This window comes from Mustela nivalis, assembly GCF_964662115.1.
Source record: "Mustela nivalis genome assembly, chromosome: 2".
NCBI classification, from domain to species: domain Eukaryota; kingdom Metazoa; phylum Chordata; class Mammalia; order Carnivora; family Mustelidae; genus Mustela; species Mustela nivalis.
Genome location: NC_139021.1, coordinates 125,890,413 through 125,909,162, shown reverse-complemented (window position 1 = coordinate 125,909,162; position 18,750 = coordinate 125,890,413). Strand labels below are relative to the sequence as shown.

Sequence of the window (18,750 nt, the reverse complement as noted above, 5' to 3'; positions counted from 1 at the left end):
TGAAAAACAACCTGAAGGTTTTGAAGGGGTGGGGGGTAGGAGGTTATGGGAGCCAGGTGGTGGGTATTATGAAGGGTACATATTGCATGGAGCACTGGGTGTGGTGCATAAACAATGAATTCTGTTATGCTGAAAAGAAAAAACTAATAAAAACCAAGTATTCTTCCTTTTCTGTTCAAGGTACTTCTTGGAAACCAAAGATTAATGAGAATTTTCATTTACTAGACATATTATAGATATAGTAAATAATGAAGGCATAATAAAATTAGAATGTCATTCTTTGCTTTCTTTGCATGTCTTCTCTGCATTCTTTGCAGCTCTCAGTGAAATACTCCATTTAGTTGTCACTCATTGGTGGCTGCTATTACCACAGATAGAAGGCGATATGCATATGCCCCTTGCTGAAACCCAGTACTGCATAGGAGGTTGGCTTCTCTATGAATTCAGAATTTGATTAAAACTCTAAATTCAACAGTTACAGAAAATTAAAACAAGGACAAGAGGAATTAAAAAATGTCTCAGGGGTATAGTCAGCAAAATATAGGTATTTGAAGTCTGCATGGAACAAGTGACTTCATTTCTTTAACAAAGACATTGCAGGAGGAAAAGAGGTAAAACCTTAAAGATAAAAAGAGATGTAAGTTTCATGTCAATGACTGGCAATAAATGGAACTTATTTATAATCTTAATTTGAACAAACTGAAAAGGAAAAAAGTCTATGCTGGGAAACTTGAATACTGACTGATAATGGATAATTTTGCAGAAATAATATATCTTTTTTTTAGTTGAAACAAGATTGACCATGAGATAAAAATTGTTAAAGGTGGGTAATGGGCATGGGAATCCCATTATGTTATTGTCTCTACAAAAAAAATTAGATTTTTCAAAATAGCATTTCATATACAGGCATACCTCAGAGATACTGTGGAATCAATTCTGGATCATTACAATAGAGTAAATAGTGCAATAAAGTGAGCCAAATGAATTTTTTGGCTTTCCAGTGCATATAAAAGTTAATTTACACTATAGTTTATTAAGTCTGTATAGATATAGCACTATATCTAAAATAAACAATGTACTTGCTTTATCACTAAAAAAATGCTAACCATCATCTGAGCTTTCAGCTAGCTATAATCTTTTTGCTAGTAGAGGGTCTTGCCTCATTGGTGATAACTGCTGACTGATCAATAGAATGGTGGTTTCTGAAGGTTGGGTGACTGTGGCAGTTTCTTAAAGTAAGATAGTGAAGTTTGCTACATCAGTTGACTCTTTCAAGTAGAATTTCTCTAGCATGTAATGTTGATAACATTTTACTCATAGTAGAACTCCTTTTGGAGTTGGAGTCCGTTCTCTCAAACCCAGCTGCTACTTTATCAACTGAGTTTATTAATATTCTAAATCTTCTGTTGTCATTTCAAGTCTTTACAGCATCTTCATCAGGAGTAGATTCCATTTCAAGAAACCACTTTTTTTTTTGTTGTTGTTCATCTATAAGAAGCAAAGCCTCATTCATTCAGTTTTATCATGAGATAGCAACAATTCAGTCCTATCTTCAGGCTCCTTTCCTAGTTCTTTTCTTGTTTCCACCACATCTGCAGTTACTTCTGCTGAAGTCTCGAACTCTTCAAAGTCAAGGGTTGGGATCAACTTCTTTTGAACTCCTGTTAATGTTGATGTTTTGACCTCTTCCCATAAATTACAAGTGTTCGTAATGGCATCTAGAATGGTGAATTCTTTTTGGAAGGTTTTCTGTTTACTTTGTCCAGATTTATCAGAGGAATCATCATCTGTGGCAGCTATAGCCTTATGAAATGTATTTCTTAAACAATAAGACTTGAAAGTCAAAATGACTCCTTGATCCATGGGCTACAGGATGGATGTTATCTTAACAGATATGAAAACAGCATTAATCTTGTTCATCTCCATTAGAGCTCCTGAATGACCAGGCCCATTGTCAATGAGCACTAATATTTCAAAAGGAAAATTTTTTTCTGAGCAGTTGGTCTCACCTGGGGGCTTAAAATAACAGTAAACCATGTGTAAACAGATGTGCTATTATCCAGGCTTTGTTGTTCCATTTATAGAACAAAGACAAAAGAGATTTAACATAATTATTAAGGACCCTAGGATTTTCAGAATGGTAAGTGAGCACTGGCTTTAATTTAGTCACTAACTGCATTAGCCCCTAACAAGAAAATCAGCTTGTCTTGAAAGGTTTAAAGCCAGACATTGATTACTTTCTAGCTGTAAAAGTCTTTGATGGCATCTTCACTGTTTTGCCTACATGAAAATCTGTTGTTTAGTGTAGTCATCTTCATCAGTTATCTTAGCTAGATCTTCTGGGTTTTCAAGGTTTTTTGTCATATTCTTCTAGATAAGTTCTTGCTGCTTCTTTCACTTTGTACTTTTATGTTACTGCAGATGGCTTTTTTTCCCTTAAACCTCACGCACCAACCTCTGCTAGCTTCATACTTACCTTCTGCAGCTTCCTTACCTCTCTCAGCCTTAAATAGAATTGAAGAGATTTAGGGCTTTGCTCTGGATTAATCTGGCTTTGGCTTCAGGGAATGTTGTAGATGGTTTGATCTTCTATTCAGACCAATACAACTTTCTTCATATCAGCAATTAAAGAGGTTTTTCTTTGTTACTATTCATGTGTTCATTGGAGTAGCACTTTTAATTTCCTTCAGGGATTTTTCCTTTGCATTTGCAACTTGGCTAACTGGTATAGAGGTCTAGCTTTTGGCCTGTGTTGGCTTTTGGCATGCCTTTCTAGCTAAGCTTTATCACTTCAGGTTTTTGATTTAAAGTGAGAAGTGAGGGACATCTTTTCACTTAAACACTTAGAGGCCATTGTAGTGTTATTGACTGGCCTAATTTCAATATTATTGTATCTCAGGGAATTAGGGAGACCAGAGGAGAGGGAGAGAAATAGGAAAATGGCTGGGATGGTAGAGCAGTCAGAACCTACACAACATTTATCAATTATGTTCTTAGTTTTATATGGTGTGGTTTGTAGTACCCCAAAACTATTAACACTAGTAACGTCAAAGGTCACATCACAGATCACCATAACAAATGTAATAAAATGAAAAAATTAGAAATATTCCAAGAATTACCAAAATGTGACAGAAACCTGAAGTGAGCAAGTGCTGTTGGAAAAATGACATCACTAGACTTGTTCCGCTCAGGATTCCACAAACCTTCACTTAGTTTAAAAAAAAAAAAAAAAAAAGGCAATATCTGCGAAGTATATAAAATAATGTATGCCTGTATATAAAATTAGAGGCATTAATGTAGCATACTAAATAGTTGAAGAATTATTTATGAACTTACATCGTTACTTTCACTTTATTGTGGTAGAGCCATAGATTAAAAGATGAGATCAGTAAATAATAGTGATTTTCATTTGAAGTCCTTTGTTGTGGTAATTTATTAAATTCAGGAATTATAGCTGACCTATAAGAACTAAGAAATCAAAGCAATTCTTACTAATAGGTCTGATAGAAGGAAAAATTCATTCCATGAATTTGCTGGAAAAGTGCATACATTTAAATCCAGTCTTATAAAATCTTTCTTCTACTAAAAAAAATTTTATGAAATGAAGATACAATATGCATACTAGCTGTTCCTCTCCTACAACCCTCCCAGTTCTAGGGTAGGTCCTGAGGTGTACTAGAAGACATAATACTCTGTGTTCCAGTGCCCCCTTGTGCCTATTACGAAAAGGCACCATTATTAGTTCCTCCTAGAAAAATTGGGATATATGTTCTAAGAGCTCTCTGGAAACCAAACATTGCAAGCTTATGAATAAGGTTTCATATTGTAAACTTTCCGGTCCCAAGATTTATGTCCTTTTGATTTCAGGGTATGCTCTTCTATTAATGCTTTTTCTTATCACAGACACTATTTCATTAACAGTTACATGGCATTTGGGAAGTATGTATAGTACAGGTATATTTAATCTCAGTTTTCAGTGTTTTTACATATTTTTTCAGTGTTTTTATGTATCTTTCCTCTCCCTTACCTCCTTTTTAAAAGCAAAAAAAGGGAAGTATGGAAATGGATATGTCAGAAGACTCCCTAAGTGAGGTTTTTCTTCTCTCTTAAGGAAAGAGAATCCTGGGATCAGCGTGTACCATAATAATGTACAGTTGTAGACATTTTTGTCCTGCCAGTATATTAGGAGATAGCCTACGTTTGAAGTTGCCTTCTCATTCTTCTATCCTTTACTCCTAAAGGCGTATAAGTCTTTGTAGTATAATCCCAGTAGGTATAATGCTATTATATCAACTGCCTTTAGGAGAAGGGAGTGGCTTGGTTTTTTTTAATTATGATCATTTGAGCTTCTTTTGTCAGTTCAAGTCTCTACTTACAGCTTGTTGTTTTTTAATTAGAGTAAAATTTACCTTTTCTTTGGTCAGTTCTGAGGACAAATGCATATTAATGTAACTGCTTTTGGTCAGTAGTTCTGAGGACAAATGCATAATAATGTAACTTACCACAATGAACAACAGTAGAGCAATTCAATCATTTTGCCACAAAATTTCTTTTTGCTATCAGTCCTTTGTAGTCAAACCTTTAAATCCTTTCCACTCTTAACTCTGGACAACTAATAATCCCCAATCATTATTGTTTTGACTTTCACTGAATGTCATATGAATAGAATTATATAATATTTATATGTAACCTTTTGAGTCAGGTTTCTTTCTGTTATCTAAAAGTGTTTGATATTTATCCATATTGTTGCATGTATCAATCATTGGTTCCTTTTTATTGCCAAGAAGTATTTCATTATACGGGTATACGATAGTGTGTTTATACATTCCCTATTCGTATTGTTTCTAGCTTTTGTCTTTTAAAAATAAAACTGCTATATACATTCATATTCAGATTTTTGTGTAAATGTAAGTTTTCATTTCACATGACTGAAATTTTAGCCACTCAATTAGGTATGTAATGGTATCTCATTATGGGTTTTTTTTGGCATTTCTCTAACGAATAATAATTTCGAGTATCTTTTCATGTGCTTATCTGACATCTGTATATCTTCTTTGGTGAAGTATCTGTTCAAATCTTATCCCATGGTTTTTGATTAGTTTTCTTTTTGTTGAATTTTGACAGTATATATTCTGGATACGTCTTTTTTCAAACGTTTTATTATAGTTTGTGTTCTATTCTTTCATTTTCTTAAAGTCTTCCACAATTTTTTTTTTAAATTTTGATGACATCTAGTTAATTTCATCACATTTTTTTTCTTTCATGGTCCGTGCTTTTGAAGTCCTTTCTAATAATTTTTTGCCTAACCCAAAGTCAGGAAGAACTTGTTCTTCAAAAAAGTTTTATTTTCTGTGTTTAAGTCTGAAACTGGGTCTAATTTTTGTATATAGTATGAAATACGGATTGAATGTACAATTATCCCAGCAGCATTTGTTGAAAAGAATATCTCCTTTTAATTGGATTTGTTCATTTGTCAAAAATCATTTACCTGTGTTTTATGGCTGTTTCCAGACTTCATTCTTTTGTATTGATTTGTGTCTCTGGTTTTTGGCAATACCATATTACTATATTATATTACTGTTTACTATATTACTTTATAGTAATATGGTATATATTTACTATGTTACTTTAGCTTTAGAGTGAGTCTTGAAACCAAACATACTATAGTAATATAGTATATATTTACTATATTACTTTAGCTTTATAGTGAGTCTTGAAACCAAACAATATGAGTCCTCCAAATTTTTGTCTTTTCAAAAATTTTTTGTGCCCTTCCCATGTAAATTTTAGAGTCTGAAAAAATTCTACAGGGATTTTGATTGGAATTGCATTGAATCTATAGATCAATTTAGGGAAGAATTTTCTTTTTAATACTGAGTCTTTCAATTAATGAACACAACTGTATCTGTCCTGTATTGGGACCTTCAGTTTCTTTTATCAGCATTTTAACAATTCTCATATACACATGCTAAATGTATTTTGATAAATTTCTCCGTATGTTATTTTTTTTTTATTATCATAAAATACTGCCAGCTGTTTTGATTAAGACCAAGAGCATGCAGCATTATACATGCTCTTCCCACCCCAAGTCTCCAGGAATCAAAGTACCTCTCTCAGGTTTCTGAATTCTCGTACTTAGTCTCGGCTTCTTCAGTCAGAGGTCATTCTTACCAAATTAGATTACTGGGCCACCCTAATAGAAAGAAAACCTTATATATTTTTCATTTCTTTTAAGGTTATAGGTATATTTAATCAGAATATGTATACAGCCTCAAAGGTATAGATTGTTTGTTTCATTTTGAGATAAGGGATATTCATGTATTTTTCTCATATTTGTAAACTCAAGTTTTTATCTGCAATGAGGTAATTAACCTTTATAGTTGAAGGAATTTATAAAACCATAATGGTAACCAAATTACCATGGCTCAAAAAACATGACTCTAGAAGAGTTATAATAGTGAATTCAGTTCCTCATCACTTGAGACCACGCCGGTTTTGTTCTTCATTCCTTATTTTCTAAATTGGATCAGTACCATTAACTGACATTATTTAGTTGAGAGTATACAAGTAATTTCAATATAGACTACTAAATGCGTTGGTAGACACTTGAGTGCATTGCAAAATGATAAGAGACCAGTGACTGAGTTCAAGTGATAGAAAATTGTTTTTGAGGGGCGCCTGGGTGGCTCAGTGGGTTAAGCCGCTGCCTTCGGCTCGGGTCATGATCTCAGGGTCCTGGGATCGAGTCCCGCATTGGGCTCTCTGCTCGGCAGGGAGCCTGCTTCCCTCTCTCTCTCTGCCTGCCTCTCCGTCTGCTTGTGATTTCTCTCTGTCAAATAAATAAATAAAATCTTTAAAAAAAAAAATTGTTTTTGAAAACCAGACTTCTGAAGTGTTTCTTGAAGCCAGGAAATTCGAGCCCTGATAAGAGACTATGTAAGGTTCAGGTTGAGTTGAAAGAGAGGTGGACTGCAGATACTGAGTGGTATCCTTATCAGTATTTGCTGAATGAATGGTTGGTGGACATCGAAAAATGGAATGCTCAAGGAAAATGTGAAAGTAGGGACAAAAGGAAATAGTAGATTGTTAAAGATTTCAGATGGGGCTCTTGGGTGGCTCAGTTGGTTAAGCACCCAACTCTTTTGATTTTGCTCAGTTCATGATCTCAGGGTTGTAAGATCAAGCCCCGTATGGGGCTCCACACTGGGCATGGAGCCTGCTTAAGATTCCCCCTCCTTCCCTTAAGATTCTCTCTCTCTCCATCCCTCCCTCTATTAAAAAAAAGAAAAGAAAAGAAAAAGATTTCTTATATGGAGTAGTTTTGGAGAATGACAAGGTCTAGGACGATTAAGTATAAAAGAGGTGAAAAGTCACTATGGTTGAGAAATTTAGAAAACTTGGAGGCTCAGTTATAGTATTGAAACTATTAATACTTTAATAAAGGGAAAATTTTTCTCTTTTTAAAACAGTATTTCATCTTTTTATTTGATCCCTTTGACTCCTATTGATTGTAGAAGAATTTCTCAATGAATAAATTCTTGATATAGTCAAATAATTAAATTTGAAAACCAAAAATGGAAGTACTTGATCACATCTCTTTCTGTGGGTCTATTCTATCAATTGTAAGTGTTAGGATATACCTAAGGGGAGATTCCATAAATAATCTGTCCTATTTTAAAATAATCTTGGCATGCAAGATCCCCTGAAATGTAAGGCCAACACAAATATGACTCTTTAAATTAGATTCTAGGCATTATTTTTAAATACTAGTAAGTTGAAAAAAATAAAAAAGGCTCTCAGAATGAAATAGCTTTTTATTCAGTGTCAGAATTCTACCAGTATTTAGTTAAATACTACCAGTATATAGTATTAAAAGGTATTTAGACCTTCTTTAATACTTATATACTTTCAATCAACTATTCAGTACCTCAATATTTATTTGGACCATTATATATGATTTTTCCTACCAATCTCAAGTCTGAAGACAGTGCCAGCATTAAGTGTTATAGAAAGTATTAGGGAACAAAATTTCCGCCACTGGATTCTTGAAAATTCAGTAGCACGTAAACATTTTAAGTCAACCGATCATAAAATTAAAACTAACAAATATTTTTTTGTGGTACTAGAACATCTGCTGTCTGAATAAGGACACGTATACTAAGGACAAGCACCCATTTTGAGGTAGATACTTAGTTTATTCTAGTCTCTTTAGAGAAAGAAAACTCTTAAGATTCCAAACCTTTTTTTGTTTTATTTATTTTTTAAAGATTATTTATTTATTTGACACACAGAGATCACAAGCAGGCAGAGAGGTGGTGGGGGGTGGGGTGGGGAGCAGGCTTCCTGCTGAGCAGAGAGCCCCCTGCTAGGGCCTGATCCCAGGACCCTGGGATCATGACCTGAGTGGCAGGCAGAGGCCAAACCCACTGAACCACCCAGGGCCCCCCCCCCTTTTTTTGTTTTGATTGAAAACGGGGCCTGCCATTTTTGTCAAGCATTTTAGACAATTAGAATTACTCTACCATAGGAGAATGGCCTAATTATTTTTCATTCTTATCATATGCTTTGCTGATTTTATACTTGTTCAAGGATAATAGGTGTGACTACAAAGGGCCATTGCAAAACCAGTGTTAAATATCTCACCCATATATGCTGTGTACCAAGACGCAATTATTACCACAGATCCTTGGTGCTTAGCTAAGAGAGATCATGTGGACTTCCTGACATCTCAGTTTCTTTGATCTTCAGTTGAATCTGAAACCATTCAGATTTCCTGGGCTGCTACATTGTCTTTCACATATTTTGGGGAATAGAGAACTTTCTCTGTCTCTCTTTCTGTGTTATATAAACATAAAGAGTATAACCTATGGAGAAAAGATCAAAATGTGGACTATACCTTTGCTTATTTGACCTGGCTTTAGGCCCTCTACTTAATAGGGCTCTAGAAAGTCCATTGCTGGATCGGTTTTAAAATGTGAAGACAATTTGTTGTACTTTTGGAGCTAACTTAACTTTTGGCTTCAAAAACAAAGCAATAAATGTATAATTCTACTTCTCTTTCCCCATTAAGGGTACTGTGGCTATAGTTAGGTTTTATTATGAATAATATTGTATCTTAATGATTTGTCTATACCTTGCATCCCTTGGATTCTTTAAGGATATTGTATTAGTTCCTTAACATATGTAAATGTGCATTATGAAGGACACTGGACTGCATAGCATCCCTGCTCTGAGGTTATTTTCCATCCTCAGTTCTTTTCTCTTACTATATGTACTAAGTACATACCTTTTTGTGGCACTAAAAATCTCATTTTGACACACTTGTTTTTCGATTATTTTGAATGAGTGCATTACATGCAGTATCATAGCTCATTTTTATGAAAAGAATAAACTTTCTTTTTTAAATTAATAAGCTTTTTTTTTTTTTTTAAAGAAGCTTTCAGTTTACAGCAGACTTGGGTGGAAAGTACAGAAATTCTGTATACCTCATCATGCTTCCAGTTTTCCCTTATTATTAACTTCTTACAACTAATGAGGCAGTACTTATGTGTCATTATTAATTGAAGTCCATAATTTACATTATGGTTTACTCTTTGTGTTGCATAATTCTATGGGTTTTCACAAATGCATAGTGTTATTGGTCAGCCATTATAGTATCATATATAGTTGTTATATTGTCCAGAAAAATCTCCTGTGCTCCAAATATATGCTCTCCCCCACCAGCAAATCACTGACAACCATTGATCTTTTTATTGTCCCTTTAATTTTGCCTTTTTCAGAACTTCATATGGTTGGATTGTATAAAGCCTTTTTAGAGTAACTTCTTTAACTTAGCAGTATGTATTTTTATGCATTCATGTCCTCATGGCTTAATAATCTTGAGAGTCCATTTTTTTTTTTCAAGATTTTATTTATTTGACAGAGAGAGCACAAGCAGGGGAAGTGGCAGGCAGAGGGACAGGGAGAAGCAGGTTCCCTGCCAAGCAAGGAGCCCACTGCCGGGGCTCAGTCCCAGGACTCTGGGATCATGACCTGAGCCGAAGGCAGATGCTTAACCAACTGAGCCACCTAGGCACCTGAGCGTTCGTTTTTTTCTATTGCTGAGTGATGTTTACTGTATAGATGCACTACAACTTGTTTATTCACCTGTGGAAAGACATTTTGCTTGCTTCTGAATTTTGGCAATTCTGAATAAATATTATAGAATATAAGTATTAGCCATTTACATGAAAGTTTTCTAAAACACATTTCTGCATCATTTTAGATGATTATTCTGGATATGAATGTAGACTTTTCTTGCGCCATAGGAGAGACAGACATTAAATATACACAGATGGTACATTTTTGTGTAAAGTCACATAGTACAAAGACAAGATGTATGTTGCTATGAAAGTATATATAGAGAGAGTTTTTATTAACCTTTTGCATGTATTTTCAATTAAAGAAAACCTATTTAATATTGCATTATAACATGATGATACTACTTTAGGACTAATTTTGGGTCCTGGGGTAAAAGAGTTTCTGAACTATGAAACTGCATGGTTCCTTTAATTTTTATGTTTCTTTAAGATTTTACTTATTTATTTGCCAGAGATCACAAGTAGGCAGAGGCAGGCAGAGAGGCAGGCAGTGAGGGTGCCTGTCGAGCAGAGAACCCAATGCAGGGCTTGATCACTGAACCCTGAGATCATGACTTGAGCCTAAGGCAGAGGCTTAACCTACTGAGCCCCTCATGGTTCTTAAGAGTACTACAGAAGCATGTCCAAAGAGTCTCTTCTTGTTTTGCTTTTATAATCTGCTTTGCACTAGACTAGAAAGAATGATTTATCTGTCTACTAATGTCAATGAGTTCTGAGTGAAGATGAGATGATTCCCCTTAGGGTAAAATGCATTTGCCTTTAGTGAATAGAACTTATAACATCTTTCTTGACTCATTAGTATTACCTACATACCGATATTATTTTTAGAACTCAGTACATTTTCCCTCAAATACGTTTGTTTCTGCCTAAAATTACACCTTTTCTGGTATTTAGTTCTCTTCATTAATAAAATAGGTAGCATGTTTCTCTATCCCAAATAACTTTTATTAATATATATTTGAGTGGTTAGATCAAGAATTAGAAGCATATTTTAACCTTACTAAATTGTTACTAGTCCCCATTACTGAGTTCCTTGTAAATAATACAAACAAAGGGCATTTACTACTACTTTACAATATTTTAGAAAGTCTTTATTACTTTGGTAACTTTATAAGAAACCTATTGCAGAAGGTAAATGGAAGGAATTAGCATCGGGCTCCCAGCTCCATGGGGAGTCTGCTTCTCTCTCTGACCTTCTCCTCACTCATGCTCTCTCTCACTGTCTCTCTCTCAAATAAATAAATAAAATATTTTTTTAAAAAATACAAAAATAGAAACTAAAAGTAATCTTTAGTAGTGTGAAAATAAGAAACAAATACTTGATTTTTTAAAGTAAAATATCAAAGAAATATGTTTTACCTGTGACCAGCTATTTGAAAAGTTATGCAACTGGGTGTGCCTGGTGGCTCCATCAGTTGAATGACCAACTCCTGATTTTGGCTCAGGTCATGATCTCAGGGTACTGGTATTGAGCATGCTCAGCAGAGAGTCTGCTTGAGGATTGTCTCTACTCCACCCTCGTACATGCCCTCTCTCTCTCAAATAAATCAAAAAGAAAGTTATTTAACTGGAATAGCAAATCTGTAAAGAAGAATATCAGTGATGGCTTTGTGTTTTAACTGCTTATTACATCATCTTCTGCAGCTCAATTAATGCAAGACATCACATGGCTATAGCCAAGAACACGGTATAGTAGTCCCTGTTACATACTGTGGAAAGAAAGTCCCTAGTTCTTTTCCCCAGGCAGAAAAAGTAGCACTTGATATTCTTCAAATATGATGTAATATTTAGAAATCTTCCTAATGCAGAGGAAGGAGGTGGAAATGTTCATCCTTCTTAATTCACCCTCGGCACTGATTTTTATCATATTCCAGTAATTTTTAGTATCTTAATTGTCCTCCAGTGGGTTTTTTCTATAAAAACAGTATACTTAATATAATCTCTAATTATGCCTCAAAAGATCAAAACCAAAATTTGAGACTTTTTCTAAATAAATTCTGTTGGAGATCTTACAAATGCTAACAAGCATTTGTTAGCATTTGCATTTAACTTGGATTTTTCTTGCTTAGATTTTTTAGTTGCTGTCCCTCTCCCTCTCCTTTAAACTCTCTAGTTACATCCTCATATCTTCAGATATGTAAACCACTCTTAGGTATCCCTTTCTTCTTAACCTATAGAAAACCTTTCTTCATTAATTTGCTCTCAGAATTTGAGTTCCTAAAGGCTTTTTCCTTTTTGTTTGGTCAAGCTGCTCCTCTCTCTCTCTCACGTTATTCAAATGTCTAGAAATTACTCTTCTGTCTGTCAAGCGCCTTTTACTGAAAAACTGAACTGCTGATAGTTTTCTTCCTCATGAGCCATTCAGCCGTTAGTTTGTTCAGTGGTGCTGTTGAAAAAACTAAAGACCTAAACTGGGTGTTTTCATTTGTGTATCATTATTTACATAATTGTCTTAAAGGACTTTGCTATGTTATTCTAAATCTCACAAATTTAATACCACATTTAAAATTTATTTTTTACAGATTTTATTCATTTATTTTAGAGAGCGAGCGAGTGGGGGAAGGCACAGAGGGAGAAGGAAAAGAGAGAATCCGGAGCAGACTCTGCCGTGAGCAGAGCCCTATGTGGCTAGGGCAGGACCCTGAGATGACAACCTGAGCCAAAATCAAGAGTCGGATGTTTAACTGACTCAGACACCTAGGTGATCCCACCCCTACGTAAAAGTTTTTCAGTATTTGGGGAGAGATGACCAGGTTTTGGGCTTCCCACCTCATTGGTTATCACCAAATTATTTATATAGATCTGTAGATGGGTAAATCTTTTGGAAAAACTAGTCTGTTTTTCTCCCACGCTATTTTATAGAGCAATATTATGTTAGCTATCTCATAATAGGTTTTATGGACAAATGGGGAAAACTTCATGGTGTAAACTCTCATTAATAATGGACAGTGAACATTGGCATTATTAAAAACGTTGAGAAAACTTCTGATAAAATTAGACATTTATAACTAACTAGTTCATGATTCTTCATAACTTACCTGGCCTCCCTAATGCTTATTTATGTACAAAGAAATGATGATTCTATAATGTAGACTATAGTTTGAGGAATGTTAATATAGTTGAGCGCTTTTATTTATTTATTTATTTTTAAGATTTTATTTATTTATCAGGGGCGGGGGGAGAGCGAGCACAGGCAGACAGAATGGCAGGCAGAGGGAGAAGCAGGCTCCCTGCTGAGCAAGGAGCCCGATGTGGAACTCATCCCAGAACGCTGGGATCATGACCTGAGCCGAAGGTCATGAGCTGCTTAACCAACTGAGCCACTCAGGCATCCCGAGCACTTTCATTTTTAACACAAAAGATTCTTTAGAGCTAAGTAGTGTTAGCCTATCACCATCCTCACATGACATCATGCAGATCACTCCTACTTTTATAGTGCCTAAAAAGGTGATACCACGTTGGTGTGATAATATTAGTATTATTATTGATATCAAGGTAAAAAGAACTAAATTTGTTTTTAATCACTTGATTTCACAGTGGCAAGCTGTGTAATTTTATATTTTCTTTATAAATATCAGTGAAAATAGTATATTGTGAGAGAATACAAGCTTACCTAGTTAAAGGTCATTATTTTTATTTCATAGTTCTAGGAAAATAAGTAAGGGATTATCTAAGGACCCTTCAAAAGTTTTGTGATAATTATTGATGAATTTTAGCTCGAAAAATGCCTGTCATACTAATCTGAAATATTTTTTCAAACTGGTACATTAGTAGATTTTTATATAGCTAATATTTTTACTGTTCTCACATTACTTTTCCCAATTAACTGTATAACATTTGCAGATAAAGATTGTGGCTGAGAGGTCTTAAAGTGGCAGGGCTGAAATTACAATTTAGATAAAAATAATAATTCGTAGCTTTAATGTGCTATTATTTTGTATATGTAGGTGTCCAAGTGACCAGAATCCTTTAGCCACTTTCAAGCAGAATGTAGGAGAAAAGAGACATTCTCCATTTAGATAATAATTGTGTTTGCATGGTTTATTTTTTATTTTTAAGATTTTGTTTTTATTTGAGAGAGAGAGCATGAATGGGGTGGGGACGAGGCAGAGGGAGAGGGAGAAGCAGACTCCCTGTTGAGCATGTAGGGGCCAGATGTAGGGCTTGACATGGGGCTCTATCCCAGGACCCCAAGATCCTGGCCTGAGCCGAAGTCAGGTGCTTAACTGATTGAACCACCCAGGCGCCCTGTGTTTGAAGGGCTTAAAGGTTATGTTAATTTTAAGGGGCCACATAACAGAAACTGAATTGCTTGACTGCTGCTTATACTTCCTTCACCTTTGCTAGTGGTTCCTCTGACAGTCTAACAGCTTTTCTTTCAGTGTCTGCTTTATGCATATATAAAACAAGAGAGTTTGTGTGTGTTGAGCTCTGTTGTAGAAGACAATGTATTAAAAGAGATATGTGACAGTCTTTTAATTACCTAGAGACCAGTTCTTCGAAATGACTTGTTTCGTATCTTGGGCTAAAAAAAAGTATTTACCAAATGTTCACTATGAAAATAATTATTTTTAAGGATTATTTTACTGAGCCTTTTTCTCATATCATTTCACTCTTATGGTAATCACTACAATATCCATAGCTGTTAATTCTTGATGTATATCTCTTATTTCTGAATTCCTAGTGTTCATAATGTTAGCCTCTCAGTTTGCAGTCAGAAGTGTTTGCTGAGTGAAATCTTCCATTTATTTTCTACATAATTATGAATGCAGTGATTAATTAGTAAGTGAAGCAACTGTATTCATGTTGTATTTAGGACCTTTTTTTCTTTTCTTTCTCTCCGCCCCCCCCCCCCCAAATTAGTCCTTTATTCATACTCGTTATATGTTTTACACAGTGCTGGGTTGTCACAATATTTGCTGAGTGCTTTAGTTTGTTAGGCACCATGCCAGATACTAGAGATGCAAAAAAGAACCCTAATCTTTACCTTCAGGGATCTTGTATCTTTAGTTAGTAAGAAGGAAATAAGCAGGCTGAAGTACCCAATAGAAGTGAATGAAGTGGGAGTCAATATAAAGTAATATAAAATTAAAAAGCCAAGTAATTATATACAGTGTTTTTGGTAGGTTTGCAGATTGATAGAAACTATGGCTCCAGACTCACCCCACATACATACCAATATACCATAAAGCTAGAATACTCATTCAGTTAGCCAGTATGCAAAATCTTAGCTGTATTGGTATTGAGAATCCAGCATGGGCACTGAGCATCCCTGCATGTTCTTGCTAGATATACCAGACATGGGAAACCCTGACCACTCTTTACCTGGGCCATTTCTCAGAGTTGTATTGCAGTGAACAATAATGAAAGAGGAACTAATAACTTCTCCAAATAGTAGGCTTGCTTCTATTTATTATAAAATAGGGACCTCCTCCTCCCCTCTCCCAGCCAAGATCAGTGTTCCTCTTCTGTGATACAATTCTCTGTGTGCATAGGTATTCATGTTTGGGCTCTTGGCATCCTTTTTGTGGGTCTTAGGAGGCATGAGGGGTCAACACAAGCAGCCCACTTTGACTTTGCTGTAAGTAATAAAGTCCTAGGAGACTCATGTCTTTTGCCAGAATCCATGAAACAGTAACAGACTAGCTTATTTTAGTGTTTATCTACCTATTGACATTCAAACACTTCACTGTTTTGATAATATGAAGGTAAGTTGGCTTTACAGCAAAGGAAAAGAATTTCATTTCCTTTGTACTCAGGGTCCTGGTAGATTCTTAAAACTGTCAGTGACACTGTCCATGCAAGATAAGCCATGAGTTTAGAAAGTTCACTTCATGATGAAAACTTCAGTTCTGTTATCAGGGGTTTTGCATCTGGAATATTTTACATGAGTTAATGCCCGTTATGGTAGGGAAATGTTTAAAATGTTGGCTCTTTAGGTTCTTGACTGAAATATCTTGTCAGTAAGACTGTATTATTGTCTGTGAGGAGAAAACAAAGATAGCACTCAGATTTTCCTGGGCATTGTCTTGGCTTCAGTTTTCTGTAGTTTTCAAAAGCCCATTTACACCACAACTTAATGATTACGTACTATTAGAAGATTTTAAGTGGTAGAGAAATTGGTATAGTTAGAAACTTTGCATAATATCAGGTAGACCTCAGCTCAACCCCTTAGGGTCCATTTTTAGAAGGCAACAGTTTTGTTGGCTCCTTCCTTGACTTGGGCTCCTGCTCTGACTTGGCAGAGATAACAGTATATTCTTCTTTCCCAATTCTAACAGGTAAGTACATCTAACTAGCTTCCTAATGAGCAGGAGCAGAAAGACTTCAGAACCAAACATAATACCAGTTTGTGTCCATGTTTAAAAGTTAGTGATTTCAAGAGTCAGGAGATATTTAATATTTATTAAATACTTTGCATGTATGCAGCACTGTACTGGATGCTGTAACAGCTTCACCTTCAGTGATTTTTCGGCCATAATATAAAAATATTCTCATTATATTTGAGGAATATAGGGCAGAATCTGATTATTATACTAAATAAATTGTATGAAAAACAAATGCTTGTAGGAGTGCAAAGGTAAGTGTCTGTGAAAGGGGGTTTATAACCATTCTGAAAGAACTTGGGTGAGGGCAGAAGAACAAACCAGTCTTAAATGAGAGGAAAGTGAAACACTTGAGATGTCAGGGAGCAGAAGATAGGTGGAAGAAGAAAACAAGAATGTCTCCAACAAAACTTAGAATGTAGTAGGGAAGACACCTCTATGAAGAGATCATCTTAGGTATTGAGTGAAAAAGGATGAATGTGGGAGAAGAAGGGGTTTGAATGGGGGTAAGCAAGTCAGTTTCGGTTTTCCAAATATTAACATCCTTGTTTCTATTTTAGAGGAAAAGCTTTCAGGCTTTCACCACTCGGTTTGCTGTTACGGGTTTTTCAGTATTACCATCATTGTTTTGAAGTAGTTTCCTTTTATTCCTAGTTGGAGGATTTTTATCCTGCAACATGTTGAGCATGTCAGATGCTTTTCCTATGTCAAGCAAGATGATCACATAGGATTTTTTCCCCTCTATTCTGTTAATTTGATATATTGCACTGATTGACTGTTAAATGTCGAACCATTCTTGAATTGCCACCTGTCTTTGTAAGGAAAGTTTTATTGGAACCAAGCCAAACCCATATGTTTACATGTTATCCGTGGCTGCTTTTGTACTCTAAAATCAGAGGTAGACAAGTATGACAGAGACTACACGGTTTGCAAAGCCTAAAATATTTAGTATTTCCCAGCCTCTGCTTCTAGAATCATCAGCATCCACATAGTCTTTAGTATGTCTGTAGTAGGTATCAACCTGTCTGTACTGACTAATATTGTGTAATTTGCTTTTCTTAATGTATGGTCAGTCTTCTTGACATACAAGTAGGGAGATCTGATGTGGTTAATGACAAAGTTAAATAATGATTTTAAGAGAAATGTTAATTCAAATAATGTATTTTGTTAATGTCTTTTCTAATTCAGCTCCATGCCTTTATTTTAAAGTAACTTACTTGGGGGTGTGCCTCCTGGGTAGCACAGTTGGTTAAGCATCCAACTCTTGGTTTTGGTTCAAGTCACTATCTCATTGTTATGAGATCAAGCCCTGCATGGGGCTCTGTGCTCAGCTCAGAATCCCCTTGAGACCTCTCTCTCCCTCTGCTCCTCCCCCCACAATTTTCTCTTTCTAAAATAAATAAATCTTTTAAAAAATGTGTATATGTCACATTCTGCATTGCTTATGGAATTTTATGTTTTCTTTTCTATAGGTGTATGTGGAATTTGATGATCTTGAATGGGATAAACGAGAGTGGGTTAAAGTATATGAAGATTTTTCAACTTTCTTGGTGGAATACCACTTAATCTGGGCCAGAAGGATCGACCCTAGCCAGACTCAGGGATCAAAGAGCAAACAAATTCAGTGGCCTGCATTGGTAAGATCTATTCCTGTTTTATTAAACATTCTCAGTTGTTTGTTTTAAAAGAACAAGAACTATATATAAGTTCAGATTTATCTTGGTGATCATACATTATTCCTGAAGAGGCTCTGAAGTATCTGACAGAAATATCAAACTATAGCTTTTATTTATTTAAAAAAATTTTTTTTAAATATTTTATTTATTTATTTTACAGAGAGAGAGATCCCAAGTAGACAGAGAGACAGAGAGAGAGAGAGAGAGGGAGAGGGAAGCAGGCTTCCTGCTGAGCAGAGAGCCCTATGCGGGACTCGATCCTAGGACTCTGAGATCATGACCTGAGCCGAAGGCAGCAGCTTAACCCATTGAGCCACCCAGGCACCCTGGCTTTTATTTTGTTAAACAATTTTATGTGTCCTTTTTGTTAGTACTCCTTTAGAATATTTAGCCTAGAAATAGTTTAATCTATCCAGTTAGAAGAAACATATAAATAAATTTTTTAAAGGTTACTAACATAGTTGACTAGTTTGTGTATAATGTGGAAGTTTTTCAAGCTTGAGACTTTGTAGGTAGACAATAAGATGCTTTTTATAAGCATCAATAGCATGTATTTTTCCTTGGTTTGTTAAAATTAATAAAAGTTGACTGAATTCATTGTAGATCATA

General features: G+C 35.2%; 1 protein-coding gene across 5 annotated transcripts in view; it reads left to right on the top strand.

The window, feature by feature from the left end:
• JMJD1C (jumonji domain containing 1C) overlaps positions 1 to 18,750 on the top strand; it is a gene marked incomplete at its 5' end in the record, with an annotated part of 325,008 nt that overhangs the window by 117,095 nt on the left and 189,163 nt on the right. For all 5 annotated transcript variants that reach the window (XM_082720126.1, XM_082720120.1, XM_082720122.1 and 2 more), the window contains one exon: positions 17,938 to 18,102. Coding sequence is in view for 2 of the 5 variants with exons in the window: in XM_082720119.1 (XP_082576245.1) it covers positions 17,938 to 18,102 (165 nt within the window). The remainder of the gene's footprint in view (positions 1 to 17,937; positions 18,103 to 18,750) is intronic.